We start from the raw sequence: 15,583 nt of genomic DNA on the forward strand, positions 1-15,583 counted from the left end.
TGGATAGACAAACAATATTGTTGGATGAGATAGGTGACAAGGTAACCTGCCATATAGTAAAATTTTAGCCTGCCATTCTCAGAAAATCTAGATATACAGTTTCTCCTATATATGGCCGTTGCATTTTATCCTATGGTTAGCGAAATCGAACTCATACATGCTTGGAGGCACTTGCATTGCCCGGTATTGAAGTCGTAAGTTGAACTGCTATTAATTAATCAAAAACTTCAAAGTTACCTATTAGCAGTGCTTCTCATGAGGCACTGCTTTATTAAACCTTCACTAAAACTTACCAAATGATAAATTCCAGGTTGGCAGGGCAACCTCAGACCTTAGAAACACTAACTAATGTCAAGCTCAAGGATACGGTGACACGGGTATATTGATTACCCTTTGAGGCCAAAATAGAACTATTAGCTACTTTTTGTGTTTCACTGCAATTGTTCATATTGTCGAAAGCGCTTTTATGTCTCAGCTAAGATCGAGTCGCAAGTGCTGCATCGACATCATCCTCGTGTGCATAGTTTTGGGCATATCTTTGCAAGTACCCTTTTAGTCCCCCATTCTTTTCCATGTTCTATTAACACGAGTAATTAGAGCATTACTTCCATTAGATGATGCAGTTTTTGTCTGAAACTATCTTTCTTGCGGGCTTATCTTTGGGCAATATGGGCATTTACGCGCCTTTGCAGTTTGCTCTCCAGCCCTCCCCTAAAAATCCTTCCCCTTTGGAAAGCAAAAATTTTCCCTAAAGGATTCATGCATGCATATTACTAGCATCAGATATGCATCAGAATACTAAGAAATGTATTATCCTTTCTCTTTCTTTTTTCTCCCCTTAAATATGCCTTGTTTGGTTGCTTTAGGGTCCCTTCTCTTTTTTTGCAGTGTGCTCAAGTGAGATTCTGATTCTCTTGGCTGTTTGTGGCTTCTGTGAAGCTCAGCTCCTGGCTTCCTGTTTCTCAAAAGTCCTCCAAGATTCAATTCAGTTCCTATTATTGTATTAACAAAGCATGGGAATTAGTATCTGCACATAAAATAGGGATAATTTCAGAAACCTCCCTGAGGTTTCAAACAATTTCAGTACATACCCCTAAGATTTGAATAATTACACTTACCTCCGCTAGAGTTATGAAAAGACATTCTTGCCCTTATCCAATACTATTTATTTTTAAACCTAAAACTTAAAATACCAAAAAAAAAAAAAAGGAAATTTGAAGCAATCAACACAAAACGATTCATAGTTTTGCCCTCTTGCACTAACCTCACATTACATTCCTCTTCGACAACACCCCTTGGGAAACTCTATTCCACAGCTCATAACCCTCCTAAATTAGTTTCATCCTTTAAATTAGTTGATGAAATCTATCTCTTTTGCAAATTATTTATTGGCTATGACTGATTTCAGTAAAGAAGAGAAGTAAATTAATTTGCAAGATGTTGCAGTTCCGAAGGTTACCTTTTGTCATTGATGCTAGACAAAAGTTCTTGGATTGGGCCTTAAAATTGAGATTGTCAAGCTCCTGTAGGACATTACTTGAGATCATATTTGGAAGCTTTATTTCTGTGCATTGATTTTGAAATTGGAAGCAACCGTTGTTTAGAGGCAAAAGGGAATGTAGATTGTTCTTTGCTAGTAAAAAAGGGGCGGTGGGATCAGTGAAAATTATACCCAAAAAAGAAGAAAAAAGCAAGCAAGCAAGCAGAAGTGATGTTGGGAAACAATGGTTGTTAGTATTGAAAGAGTAGTTTAGGGTAATCAATGAACTATTTTGGGCAAATGATGAGTTTTGTTAGCATTAGATTTGTCATCCATCAACTGCCTCAGTACTCTTCCAGTACTTAGTCTTTTGCGAATTCATAAACAGTGACAAACTGCTCCCTTGGATAATATTCTTCATAATTTCTTGAACGTTTTAGACTCCAAAGGCATTTTTCGCTGCTCATTCATTTATTTAGAATCATAATTTGCGTATATAAAATTTTCGGGGATTTTACCTACCGCTAGATATAAATTGTTAAGTAAATAGACACGCACTAAACCAATTGTATGTTTACATTACACTAACAAAATAGTACCTTTAATGATATGAGTAAATATTATATATACTGACGATATATACACTTTCAAAATATTGAGAGTAACTATTAAGATTATTCAACTATACATTATCGATTCTCACAAATTCCGGCGGACACGATTTTGATTTGATTCTTCAACTGGTAACTCAATTTTAGTATTGTAATTGTAGTTTCTAAAAATAGCCTGAATCTAAGACAAAAGTAGTAATTTTTTTTTTCCAAAAAAAAAAAAAAAAAGTACGAGTAACGTTGTGGGAGGAGCATAGATGTATGTCATAACAAAACGAGGTGATGAGCTTTGTACTCTTTGCCATGCATCAGCAGGTGACTGAGTTAACTTTCCGCTGAGCTGAACGAAGTGTTGAGGTTTGACCACGTAGCTAGTCAGATTCATTTATTAACGACATTGACTTTTTTCCTCAATTCTAAGAGCAAAATCCCTTTTGAATCTTATACTAATTGATTCCCAGTTGTAATTAATGAGGTAACCTTCTGATTGTGCGTATTAACTATTCTCAGTGGTACAGAATGTAGCAGGGCCAAAAAAAAAACAATTGGAATAATTAATGTATCACTTTTTATGATGTGATGTATGTGAGATAAAAAAATGATTGAGAATAATAAAAGGTGGATTGAAAAATGTGTTTATAATGCAAGTGAAATATTATTTGAAAAAATGAAATATCCAAATAAAAAAGCTTATTTCTGTGTACTTACGTCATTTCCCAATGCATATCAAAATTTTATTAGTTTATCTCACATGCCAAAATATATAATCTAATTTAGTGTAGATATAAATAATACAACTCAGGAATTATTAATACATTCTTAGCATGGTAGAACATATCAATATCTAATAGTAAACCCAAATAACAGTAAAAAGTGAAATTTTCAAAATTGAATATAGCAGTAAAAAGAATTACAGTACCGCACGAGAGCGGCGTCAGTGAAAAAGGCAACTGCTGCAATAGATTAAGTTGGAACTGCAAGCAGGGTTCACCCACAGCACAGACAAGAAAATCCCAAGTCACGAAGGACGCTATTCTCACCCACGTTGCACACCCTACTCTACCCCCATCCAACAACAACACGTCACTACCCATAACTCTTTTTTTTTTTAATATATAATTAATTAAAAAAAAGTTCATCAAAACACAACAACAATAATTAGTAAAACCATCAATACCCAAAGTCTAAAATCTTCCCATGAGTTTTAAAAAAAAAAAAAATTAAAAGCATTAAAAGAAAAGAGAGAGAGAGAAAAAAAAAAGAGAGAACGATAATCCATAAGTAAGTTACATATAACACACAACACAAAGACCTAACACACAAACTTGCTATGCTATTTTTCTGCTGCTGGGTATGTAGCAGCATATTATTCCTCTCACTCACATTAGAGACTTCAAAGACCTAGCCTTAATCGGCTTCCGGGCTCTCTTCCTTCCCATTTCTCCATTTTCGTCATCATCAAGTTTGCTGTAGTTATCGTAATCGTCTTCATCATCATCCTCAACATAGTCGAGTACTTGCTTATGAAATTGAGAGGTAAAAGGGGAGGATTTAACGCTAGGCTCAGGAGTATTAGGCCCCTCAGCTGCATCAACCTCGATAATGCTGCTGTTGTTGTTTCTACTTGATGTATTCTCACTGCTACTATCGTGACTCGTATAGGGTTCTTCTTTCATAGCAGCAACAGTAGCAGCAGCAGCAGCAGCACCTCTTTTCTTCCCCCACCGAGGTCCGAACCCCGAATAGTAGTAAAACTCGTAAGGATTCGACGATGATGCTGGTTTCTTGGGTCGAGCCCGGCGGCCACTCTCGGATTTTTTCACCGAAGCCGAAGGTTGAGGAGCTAAGTGTCTCTGGCAAAAGGGTTGCTCGTTTTTCACCTTTTTCCTGCGTTGCCAGCCCTTTCCGTCGATCTTGCAGTCGAAAACCTCATCCTCTTCTTCTTTCTTCGACCTTAATGATTCCTTTTGCTCAAACTTGCCCCCGGCCGCGATATCGTCCAGTTTCACCTTGGGCCCAGGTCTGAGAATATAATTCACGAAAACCCCACCGATGAAAACGCGACCAAAACGCTCGAGTTGAGTTTGAAATTTTCAATCATCAAAGCTAAAATTTACGCTATTTGGAAATATTGCAGATTTGGCATCGGACAACGGAAACCCTAATTATTCCTTCCTTAGCAAAACGAAAAATGCTAAAACAATCTCCAAAATTAATTCGAATTCGTAAAAGGGCATAAAACTAACCTCTGGTCAGCTGCAATGTGATCCGAGAAGAACCCATTTGGAAAATAGCTGTGATCTTTATCGACCTGCCAAGGCATTAAAAAGAAAATGCGAAAGCATGTATCAGCTCGGAATAAAAAGCAACAAGCAGAAGATCCGCAAGACAAATTTACTATCTAAACCTTAAGAAACGAGAGAAATGGTGGGATTTACTGTTTCAAAAACAACCCTAACGGAAGTTTTGGAGAAAACCCTAGACCCAGAAGGCAAGGCAAGGAGAAAAAAAAAAAAAAGTAAAAATGTAGAAAAGAATAGAGAGGGCTGCTGTTTTGGATCTGCGGCGTGTGATTATTGGAGTGGAATATGGTAAGAAGGAGAGATTCAGAAACTAACCAGAAAGGCGGGAGGTGGAGGAAGCGTAGATGGGTCTGGTGGAGGGAAGGTCATGACATCCCATGGCGACTGGTTGAGCTGGCAGACGTGGGTTTGGATAACTGTGCCGGGTTTTAGAGACGAAGCAGCGTATAAAAGAGGGGAAATTTTTGCATGTTTTCTGATTCGCATGGTCGAAGATGTAGAGGAGGAAATGAAATGAGAAGGCTAAGGCTGAGGCTGGGGCTGGGGCTGGGAGGAGGGCAGTTTTATTTCGTTTTGTTGTACTTTCTTTTTGGGGGAGAGAAAGAGAAGGGCGAGGGGATAGAAACTAGAAAGAAAGAAAGAGGGCAACAATAGTTAGCACACGACTATTGTTTGGTTCTTTGTTTTTTGCAGGCCTTCTCTCCCTCTGCTCCACTCCATCGAAGTAGATCCAAAAATCTAGTATACATTAATGTAATTAATGTGTTTCTATAATTATTATTATTAATAGATAATTTTTTTAAAAAATATTTTTTGGGGGGTTTTCTTTTTAAATACTATGAATGATGAGACTTGCTTGGCCCTTGGCTCTGTGTGCGTGCTTGGTGTGGAGCGCAGATGTTACAGATGTGGGAGGAGAGATTAATTTGGAATTGATTTTTGGGTCCTTTATCTGTTTGATATTTTCTCTTACTTTAGAGTTACATCCCTGCATTTTTTAGTATTTGCAGAGGCTTCGTGGGAAGCTGAGATGGAAGACAGAAGACAGGTCAAAGTTAGTTCCAACGGAAGTATCTTTGCGGTACATGTTACGTGGACTGGATTGTGGGCTTTGGAAATATTTCTTTTTTTTTCAATTATGCCGTATCCCTGATTTTTTTTTAATCATTAAAATTGAAATTCGATTTAGAAAACTTAATCTTGATTTCAAATCCTTTAAGAGGTAAACCTTAACAAACAAAAAAAAAAAAAAATTGGGCTGTTCTGTAAATAATATCACTAGGTTGTGGAAATATTTATGTTTGATCTGTTGAGTGTATGATGAAATCTTGCCAATATATTGTCCAATGACAATAATGTGATTTTTGGAAAATAAATTTGTCAGGTATGTTATGTCCTGGCATATGACTTTTTACCTTACTCTATCCTTCTATCATCAAATTTAAGTACGCATTAAGAACCACTTAGGTTCTATTCGAATTTGTAGCTAAAGATAATTTCTTTAAACTAATTACAATTGAAAATTGAAAAGCTACCCTCTTTTTCTTAAAAGTTTTAGCACCAGAATTTTGTATCCTTTTCTCTTACAAAAAAAAAAAGAAGAAGAAAAGTGCACGCTTCTCTCCCTTCAAAATAATTAAAACGTACTTTCAATGCTTGCTCTTATTAAGCATATAGCACGTTAAAACATCATATCCCGCTCTTAAAACACAGAAAAACCTACAAATTAAGGATGTATAAGATAACTTTTGCCTTTATATACATCCGAATTGACTCGCTTGCTAATTTTGTACTTTTCTCGACTTTTAATTTCAATACTTTTTTTTTTCTGAATCATTTCATACTTCTCTTTTACAAAGTGACCCTCCACTTTTGAGTTATCTTTTAATGTAGTGAATGGCCAATCTGGAACAACATATGCAACCATACATATTTATATTTCACAAGAATGTACGACATAAATGCAAGAAAAATGGTTATTCTACTTCCTTACATTTTCTTACGAAAGTAAGAATTTCGGTAAATAAACCTAGATCTCCAAGCAACCTTCAAAAGCCGACAACTTTTGAAGACGTCCAGGGACTTATCTACCCAAACCCAGACCCCCCAGTACCAATGTGGGATTGAAACCCCGACAAGGGCCAAAGCCTCCGACAAGGGTTATTCTACTTGAAAGCCATCTTTTTTGGGCACTTCATATCAATGTACCTTAGGTTGCATAATCTATATAGCTACTCTAAATTGACAAACTAAAGACACGTGGCAGTCATAGATTATCAAATCGAGGCAATTTATTACACTTTCTATATTTTAAATTTGGAAGATTATAATGTAAAGAAGCACCTAAAAAAGGGAAAAGGGAAAAATTCATGTCATACAACCAATCTATTGAATTAAAAGGAAATAGTAAAAGTTTATGTTTAAAAATCGTTAGGAACACTTCATAGAGAAACGGGATTTGGAAGATCAAGAAAGGCAGCACCCAAATTAACACAGTAAACCTAAAACAACATGGCTTAAATAGGCAAAACAACTTTTTGATTGTGCGAGAAATCATGTCCAGGAGAAGAACAAGACTTTCACAAGATGGAGTCCTTGAAGCTTTATACGAGGACAATACTTTCCATTAATTAATGTAGGGCAAAAAACTTGTGCGGCCCTTAAACTTTTTATGTTTATGTACTTTTGGCCCTTTAATAATTATATATATATATATATTTGCTCCCTAATGTTACATATATAACGTAAACAAATAATGTGACATATATAAGATGCATATAGATAGGTCTCGATAAGAATTATTAAAGGGATTAAGCATTTTAGTTCCATATCAATTTGATGTAGGCCAATTCGATCGCTCAAGTTTTAGAAAAAACTAATATAGTCCTTACAGTTTCAATTTTGATATTTGTAGTCCCTCGAGTTTGCAAAATAACAATTTAGCGCCATATGTTTTGGATTTCACTAATTAAGTATAAGACATTTGACAGATTTTCAATCACTTTATTAGGCTTTTGTCCATTTATATCAATTATCAGAACTTAACACATCGAGTACGTAGCAAAGGTTTTAAGTTCAGATATGAGGTACCAAAAGATGGGAGATTAACATAGCAACCATTTTACTAATAATACAACTTGATTTCAAAGTAGAATCGATACCCCATATATATAAGTATACAGGACTTTCGTTCTAGTTATTATTTTTCATTAGAGGGGGACTCCAAAATATGACAGTACTAGTTTGCTATCATAACACATAATATCACATTGCACATTTTCTTGTCATCAATTTGCATCCATGGTATTTACTTTGAATAGTTGGCCGCTTAAAGTTATGAAAAATATTCAAATAATCTTTTACAGTAACTTTCAGAGTATGAAGTATCAACGATAAATCTCGCGTGCAAAATCCAAATAGACACTAAAGTTGGGGCAAAATATACATAATGGTTTTTCAATTTCCAAAATTGTAAAAGAAAGTCAAGTTAGTAGTACTTACTCGTCGGTTAATCCCATGTACATATCTTCTTTGTAGTACTTATTAGTTACCCAATGAAAAAGTTGGCGAACGTTCAAGATGGTTATTCCAAACAATTTTACAGCAGCGCAGCTGTGGTAGTAGTAGTACTAATTTATTTGACGTCACATATTTCCGAAGCCGGTCACGTGACAAAATGCGGAATGTGGCGGCTTAACGCTGTAGCACCTTCTGGGCAATCCGAGTAAAAAATTTTTTTTAAAAAAAAGGAAAAAGAAAAAGAAAATGCCTTTGAATTCGCGCTTGTCTCCTCATCCATCGGTGGGGGCCATAAACATAATCAATTGGTCCCACCACCAGTTCCCCGTCTAAACCGTGCTGCCCCGCTTGCTTGCCATAAACCATTAAACTTAACACCAAAAGTCGTTAAGATTTTTTAAACTATTACTAGTAAATACTAAATACAGCTTCTTAATTTCGCCGGTTTTATTTGACCACTGGGACCCACACTAGAACCTATACATATATATACCCCTCCTCAAGTCCTCTTACCCAATGAAGTTGTCCTTGTTCGTCGTTTTCCTTCTATGATGTACAGTATCTAGCCAGAACTAGAAGGAAGAGGAAGCCAATTCGCTAGACGTGCCTAAATCTTCGAGGACGAGGACGAGGACGAGGACAAGGAGGGAGAAGAAGAAGAAAATGGCGATGCAGGCGAAGATGGAGAAAATGGAGATGCGTCAGCAGTATCGGAACCATTGGCACACCGATCTCTTGAACGCCACTGCGGCAGATCCTGTTTGTACGTTCGAATTTTCTCTCTGTATTTTCATCGCATTCTTATGGTGTTTAATTTCTCTTCCGGACTTGCATTGTTTCGTTCTCGACGTAAAACCTCGTCGTTTTGGTTTATCTCCGAACGGCTGACTTTCTGATACATGTGTTAATCTTTTGCAGTTTGCTGTTTCGCGTTCTTCTGGTGAGTTCCAAAATTCTCTAGTTCTTCGATCCATGCTTACTGGAGTGTTATAAATTTTTTTTTTTTTGGTTATTGTTATTTGTTTATTATCGCTGGTCAATGTGATGAATGTTTTGGTTAGAAATGTCTTGAAAAATAGAAAACTTTTACGTCTTGCATTTTCGTTTTCATTTGTTGTTCTGCGAGGTAGTAAAGGATGGAAAAGTAAAGGAAATGTGGATTGAATCTTGAATTCTTGCCTTTTAACAAGGAAATAAATGTAGGCGGAAAATCTCAAATTTTTTTTCTCATGACATTTGACACTGAATATTGGATTGCACAGAAGACTTCACGAATTTAAGATTTAGCAATAGTGACAGCTTGAATTAGAATTTAAACGAGAAGGTGATTTTCTAGTATGAAGCTATAGATCGGACGATCATTATCTCATTCCTTAGGTCTTCAGTAACCATGAGAGTTTTCCGTTCTCGGTTTCTCATTTCTTGTCTGTGCCGATATTGGGTGCAGTGATATGATTCTGTAAGATGTAAATGGCTGTGATAACAGTGTATTGACTGGAACAACTTAGCGCCTAGCTTGTGAAGCTGGCTTAGCTTTTCAAGATACTCGGGCACTGAGTGTGATAATTCAATCACTCTAAATTTCAGACTTTAGTTCTAAAAAACAATATTCTTATTTTTTAGTTTTTTCTTTCATACACAAATTGGAATTTCAAGTTCAGAACTTCGCTGCAAGTGGATCTAACTGCTTCATGTGTCGTTGAAAGGAGATAACATGCATTCTTATGTATCTGCTGTACTTTGTCTAGACCAAAATACAGAAGTGGAACAGTGATTGGTGGAAAGACATTTTAACAAAAGGGAAGTATGTAACTGGATGAGCATTTATTGGAATCAAATGAAAATGATTGTGTAAATACTGTGTCATGTGTAATAGAAATAATAGCAAAGACTTGGGATAAGAGTATGGAGGCTTTTATAAGTTAAGGGCGCAAAAATAAAATTTTCAATGCTTCTGGTGCCTATCCCTCCCCCTGATACATTCATCCTCGAGGATTTATACATGTTGTTAAGACGGCTACATCTGTCTTCAGCATCTGGTAGTAGTATAAATAAGCCATGCCAAACTGAATATTTCAAGCACATAGAATACAATCTTTTCATAGGTTGGTAAATTTTGTCTGCTGTAGGATAAGCTGTTTTTCCTCATAATTTATCATTAATTGTAGTTTGAAAATGTAAATACTCTCATAGTTTCTAAGATGGAGGTTAGAATAGCAATTAAGAACTATTACCAACTCCCATGAAGTTCTCAAGCTATACAAATAGTACTTTATCCATCCAAGGCATGCCATAAACTTCTAGATGTGTAAGGTATATCATGTCAAACATAGAAGTGGATTCTTGAAATCTGTCTTTTGTTTTACCATTTTCTAGATATTGGTTAAGTCTGTTAATGCCTTAGCATTTAGACCTGGCAGATGTCTAAGCTGCTAGACTTGAGAAAGTGAATGCATTGTTGGAAAGTGGCATACAAAATCATTAACTTTGTCCTGATAGATGATGTCCTCATTGTCACTTAAAGAATTTAAGAACTAGAATCTGTGGCCTCAGGGACACGGATGCATGGTTTCAAGAGAGTCTTGTAAACAGAAGTGATTTTATAATTGACACATAACTTTGGTCAGGTTCAGTTGAGCTTGATGACAACTGAGCTGGATTTGAAGATTGAGGGTTGTTAAACTTCCTGAGCTAGAACAAGAGCTATAATAGCTAACTCAAAATTTCTCAAACTTGATGTTCAGATAATCTTTCAGTGCATGAACTCGGCTATGTATATTATGCATCTAATTGATCTGTATGCAACATGACAAAAATATCATCAACATGCACTGTGGGTTATATTATACTTTCTCCAGTTAAGTGTTAATGGGGCAGATAATATGAAATTTTAAAAAAAAAAGAAAAAAGGGAGATAGGGATGTGAAGGTCAAAGCATATAAACTAAGCTCAAGCTTGTTAAATAAAACTTCAAGACGAGATTGAGCTTGAGAATGAAATTGTAATTGAGCTTATGCCAAATTTGTTCAGCCAAGGATAACAATGTGAGGGCTCAACTCCTATGAGGTCAATTACAAATCAATTCAAAAGCTGAACATTGTAGCAGTGATTAATCTGTTGCATACACGATTTTAACATTGTACTTACATACAGAAATTCTCTCCTTTTTATAATTTAAGGGGGAAAGATAAGCTCTGTGGTACACTACATTGAGCAATTGTGTTTCTGAGTAAGAGTTTGTGGCAGCTGCTAATCCAATAATGTCAATATGGTGATTTCCTTCTCTTTTTTTTGGCTTTGGATGAGGATGACTGCCCTATGTGCTGATTTATGTGATAAGTAAAAGCAATTAATCTTACTCACGCACCTGAAGTGAAAGGCTTTGCCGCTGGAATGAGTTCAAATAACATTTTGTCCTTTTTAGGCCTTGTTCCTATTTTCTTTGAGTTTTAGCCTCCCTTAAGCTTAAGTAATGGTTTTTCTGCTTCTGTTTCTCTTCCATTTTGACCAGATCTTATCACAAAAAATGGCTTCCGGCGTTAATTAACTTGTTATGAATGTCAATTGCTCATCGCCCATCCAGTGAAGGATTATATTCCCTCAGTCAAGATCCTCTGGGATTTGAATTGCTGAATAAACTACTAGGAGAATTGGAATACTAAAATGAGAACTGCATCATAATAGGATAATCAAAACAAAACTGTTACTGGTCAAGTGTCTGAAATTCTGGGCCTCCGATGCACTTATTTGGCAGGCAGGCTTCATGATACATGATAATTTCCATAATATACCTCGTGTTACTCTCTTAGTATCTATTTAATTTGATGGCCAGGATACAGGATTCTCTGCAATCCAATTTAATGGTCAGTCTGATGTTTAAGCTGTGTTTGATGTGGAACACTTGACAATAAAGATTTTGCATTGACTGGTTGGGGCCTGAATTACTGCTACGCTTTTAAGATAATTTATTATTTTTTTCAATGCTTTGTTCCCATGTGCAATTCTTTGTATCTAGTTTCCACTAATAACTTTTCTTTGTTACATTCTAGTGGTCCATGTGCATCATACATGCTGCGCAAGCGAGCTCTTTACAATGATATGTCGAGGTTTGTTATGTTCCATAAAATTTGTTTCTTACAATCTAGAGAAAGGAAGTGAAGGATGATATTGTGATGGCTTTTGTGATATCCTTTCTTACAGGTATACATGCTGTGGAGGCTATATGCCTTGCAGTGGTCATTGCGGAGAAAGTACATGCCCGGAATTTTGTCTATGCACTGAGGTGACTCTGATATGATTTATTATTAAGATTGTTCCTTGATACATTATTTTGTCAGTTAAACATCTAGTATCCATTCAATATCTCCATCTTCTCCTATCTAGACATAGTTATTTCTAAATGTGATTTCTTTCCTTTTTCCAGGTTTCTCTTTGCTTTGCGAATTCAGTTGCCTCAACACGCTTCATGCTACAAGATGAATTCGATATACAGACAACCAAATGTGATAATTGCATCATTGTACACTTGCTTACTCTTTTTTTAGTGGTTCCCTGTGTCTCTGCTAGTACTCACTTCTTTTTCCCTGGAATAATTACACTAAATTTCATTTTCAATTCTAGGGATTCATGTTCTGCTTACAGCAGCTAGCCTGCATATGTTCCCTCATCGCTTGCATTGTCGGAAGTGAGGAAATTGAAGATGCTGCTCAGATGTTGAACTGTCTGGCTGACATGGTTTATTGCTCGTATGATACTGGTGTATTTTTTTTCTCATTATCCATTGCTGCGTACTTCAGCTAATCTTTAAATCATTTGCTAATTCTCTCTGTCTTTTCATGTCAGGGTTTGCCCCTGTATGCAGGTATACATGAGATGCTCTAGTCTTTGAAATTGGCATTGTGGTACAGCATAAAGTGCTTGTTTCACAATTGTTGTCTTTTGATACTTGCCTCATTTTAACTTTTCACATGTTCTTTCTTTCGAAAGGATATCACTTTGCATTTGTTATAAAATTAATCTAAGTTTGTCGTGCAGACTCAGCACAAAACTGAGATGGATAAAAGAGATGGCAAGTTTGGATCGGCAGCAGCAGCAACAATGGCAGTGCCTCCTGTTCAACAAATGTCCCGTATAGATCATTCTTTACCCCCTTCAGTTGGATATCTGCCTCCACCAGCCTACAGCTACCCACCACATCAGCAACCTCAGGGCGCTTACCCACCTCCACATTATAATTACTACCCACCGCCTCCACATTTCCATGGATATCCTCCACCTACCCAAGGCTATTACCCACCGCCACAGCCCTATGGGTATTTCCCACCTCAGCCTTATGGATATTCCCCCCCACCTCAACAAGCCCCAGGCTCCCCCCCTGATTTACAATCCCATGTATACCCTCCACCACCTCCACAAAACCAAGGCTCTTCCCCTGTTTCGCACACCGAGGGATACACTCAGCCCCCTCAACAAGCCCAAGCCACGACCCCTTCTTCAGAAATCTCACCTTCACAGGCTCAAGGCCCTTCTCCTCCAGTACAATCTCATGAACATCCCCAAGCTCCACCAGAACAGAGCCATTCCCCTGCTGGTGCTGCTCATCCGCCTCCAAGTCATCGTGTGTAAACGGTAAATCGAAAACTTGAGACGGTAATATGGGTAGTAAGATCCAGGAAAACTGGCTCTTAAAGCCTTACTGGATGACCAAGTATATCAACAATCAATTTATACCATATCTTTCCTTCTGTCTATACTTCATGAGCTGTGTTTTCTATACCGTGCCTATGGTTATTTGATCCTGTCAGCTAATTTTGCAGCCGTTGACAGTTGATTCTTTGTAGTTTGCATCCTCAGACTTTGTCTATTAACCAACTTTGCTCCAGCGCCGTATCTGTTTCCTCCTCCTTTCCAGGCGAATAATAGAATCCTGCTGCTTTTTAAACTTCGCCACTAAATAGGCATTCGACTAGCAAGTTGGTGCCTTTTCACATTCTTAGATTAGTGGTTTGCTTGACATGATGTTTTACGGGTCAAGGTCTACCACTAGCCATTTTCCTTTTTGGTTGTTTTCTGCAGGTGCTCTAGAGAATATTGCTTGCAATTGTGAATGTTTAATTTGGTTCGTTAACTTTCATGTAGCTCTCCCAGCCAAAAAAAGTACCGAATGGTGGTATAATTACAATACTCTATTATTTAGTGCTTGCTTGCATCTGACTATCATTGAGAAAATTTGATCTTCTGCCGACAGAACAGATCTCTAGCGAACACAAGAAAGATGGTAAAAACCACAATGCTTAAAAATAAATTCTTATACTATTATACAGTGGTAACAATCGGTGGGACCAATCTGTGGGCAGATCTGATTCTTAGACAGGGGTGGTGGAACCTCTTGGAATCTTTCTACTGTGACCTTGACGTTTGGTAGGAAGAAAGCTGACGATATTTCCGATTAAGCTCCTCGACATACCCCAAATTCACGCACCCAAATAAAAGAAGGCAGAGAAAGTACTCAGTTGCAGTTCCTGAGATAGAGATTGATCAAGCACAGACCCCAATTTAATATTGATCAAGAAACATGCATTTCCCCACATTTGCATTAATGTATCTTTGTCTCCCCCAAAAAAAAACCAAAGCTTCAGCTCTATAAACTGAAGATCCCCAAAAAAAAAAAAAAAAAAGAACGAAAAGAAGAAATTATTAGAAACATGACAGTTACTGCACTATTGCAGTCCTATCGATTGCTGCCCTTTTTATTTCATTGGAGTTCTAGTAAACTTTGGAGTTATTGTCACCTGAATTTGTGGTGTTTGGACGTACATAGACGCAGGGTTCCGCTTAAGCATCTCACTGTTTGGTTGACACAAGATGACGAATTGATTGATATATATTGTCTTTGGAAGTGAAAAATAATTGATTGCCTACCAATGGTAACAATACATGTAGGGCAACGGTTGTTTGAAGCACAGCCGCTGATACACAAATAGAGGCAGAAAATAGGGAAAAGAACAATAGAAAGATTTAGTCCTACTCTTACCACTGCAATGCGTTAGGACAGGATCTAGTTCATATGTTCAATCAATGGGGCGGCAAACCAGGTTCAGTGAATTTGGTGGCGGCATATTGTTTTTCATATGTTCGATAATAACATCCAACACAACAAAAAGTTAGCCAATACAAACAGTCAATGGTTGGTCTTACTTCAAATCTCCATCTTCCCTCGTGGGTAAATTAATAGGAACTCGGCTCAGATTGGCATGTCGTGGATCAGTACTTTTTATTATTATTATTATTATTATTATCCTCCCCCACATTTCAATTATTGGCCAGTTAAATCTTCAACTACCTACAACCCCCAAACTGAAAAGAAGATAAAGATCTCAACCACCGCAGAAACACCAACATCATAATTTCCTGAATATTTATTAATGCGCTTTTCAAGCAAAGTTGAATCTTTTTTTTTTTTTTTTTTATCTTCTCGGAGGGTGTAATAGTTCATGAATTGGATACTTTACTCAATCTTTCCAAGCATACTGCAGGACTCCGTCCTCATTTAATCATTTGCCAAATGACACTTACGTACCCACAGTCTTGAATCCATTTGAATTGCTATTTTTGAAAGTTTCATAGATAATGTACCGAATAAATCTTATATATACTAACAACGCATACAT

The 15,583-nt window shown here is 36.9% G+C and overlaps 2 protein-coding genes across 4 annotated transcripts; one reads left to right on the forward strand and one right to left on the reverse strand.

Annotated features, from left to right (window-relative positions):
• Positions 1-3,341: 3,341 nt before the first annotated feature.
• On the reverse strand, positions 3,342-5,027 carry LOC113733212 (uncharacterized). Its single transcript, XM_072081191.1, has 3 exons — positions 4,710-5,027; positions 4,338-4,402; positions 3,342-4,113 (listed from the first exon to the last, which is right to left on the reverse strand). The coding sequence occupies exons 1-3, from the start codon at positions 4,878-4,880 to the stop codon at positions 3,471-3,473; spliced, it is 879 nt and encodes a 292-aa protein (XP_071937292.1). The 5' UTR covers positions 4,881-5,027; the 3' UTR covers positions 3,342-3,470.
• Positions 5,028-8,445: 3,418 nt separating this feature from the next.
• Positions 8,446-14,709, forward strand: LOC113733213 (uncharacterized). 3 transcript variants are annotated; one of them, XM_072081192.1, is made up of 8 exons: positions 8,446-8,676; positions 8,832-8,853; positions 11,963-12,019; positions 12,114-12,195; positions 12,337-12,432; positions 12,534-12,658; positions 12,756-12,774; positions 12,948-14,709. In XM_072081192.1, the coding sequence occupies exons 1-8, from the start codon at positions 8,577-8,579 to the stop codon at positions 13,536-13,538; spliced, it is 1,092 nt and encodes a 363-aa protein (XP_071937293.1). In that variant the 5' UTR covers positions 8,446-8,576; the 3' UTR covers positions 13,539-14,709. The 3 variants fall into 3 exon arrangements, with proteins under 3 accessions (XP_071937293.1, XP_071937295.1, XP_071937294.1); XM_072081194.1 differs by having other exon boundaries at positions 12,756-12,814; positions 12,948-13,043; XM_072081193.1 differs by having other exon boundaries at positions 8,558-8,676; positions 12,337-12,415.
• The last annotated feature ends 874 nt before the right edge of the window (positions 14,710-15,583 follow it).

Source organism: Coffea arabica, chromosome 2e (genome assembly GCF_036785885.1).
Source record: "Coffea arabica cultivar ET-39 chromosome 2e, Coffea Arabica ET-39 HiFi, whole genome shotgun sequence".
Classification (NCBI taxonomy): domain Eukaryota; kingdom Viridiplantae; phylum Streptophyta; class Magnoliopsida; order Gentianales; family Rubiaceae; genus Coffea; species Coffea arabica.

Bases quoted from the DNA above. Each gene is read 5' to 3' on its own strand.
- LOC113733212 (XM_072081191.1), bottom strand. From the start codon at position 4,880: ATGCGAATCAGAAAACATGCAAAAATTTCCCCTCTTTTATACGCTGCT. The intron at 4,403-4,709 runs GTTAGTTTCTGA...ATGCCTTGGCAG, and splicing joins CTCCACCTCCCGCCTTTCTG to GTCGATAAAGATCACAGCTA. The intron at 4,114-4,337 runs GTTAGTTTTATG...TTATATTCTCAG, and splicing joins CACATTGCAGCTGACCAGAG to ACCTGGGCCCAAGGTGAAAC.
- LOC113733213 (XM_072081192.1), top strand. From the start codon at position 8,577: ATGGCGATGCAGGCGAAGATGGAGAAAATGGAGATGCGTCAGCAGTAT. The intron at 8,677-8,831 runs GTACGTTCGAAT...AATCTTTTGCAG, and splicing joins CACTGCGGCAGATCCTGTTT to TTTGCTGTTTCGCGTTCTTC. The intron at 12,433-12,533 runs GTACACTTGCTT...TTTCAATTCTAG, and splicing joins AATGTGATAATTGCATCATT to GGATTCATGTTCTGCTTACA.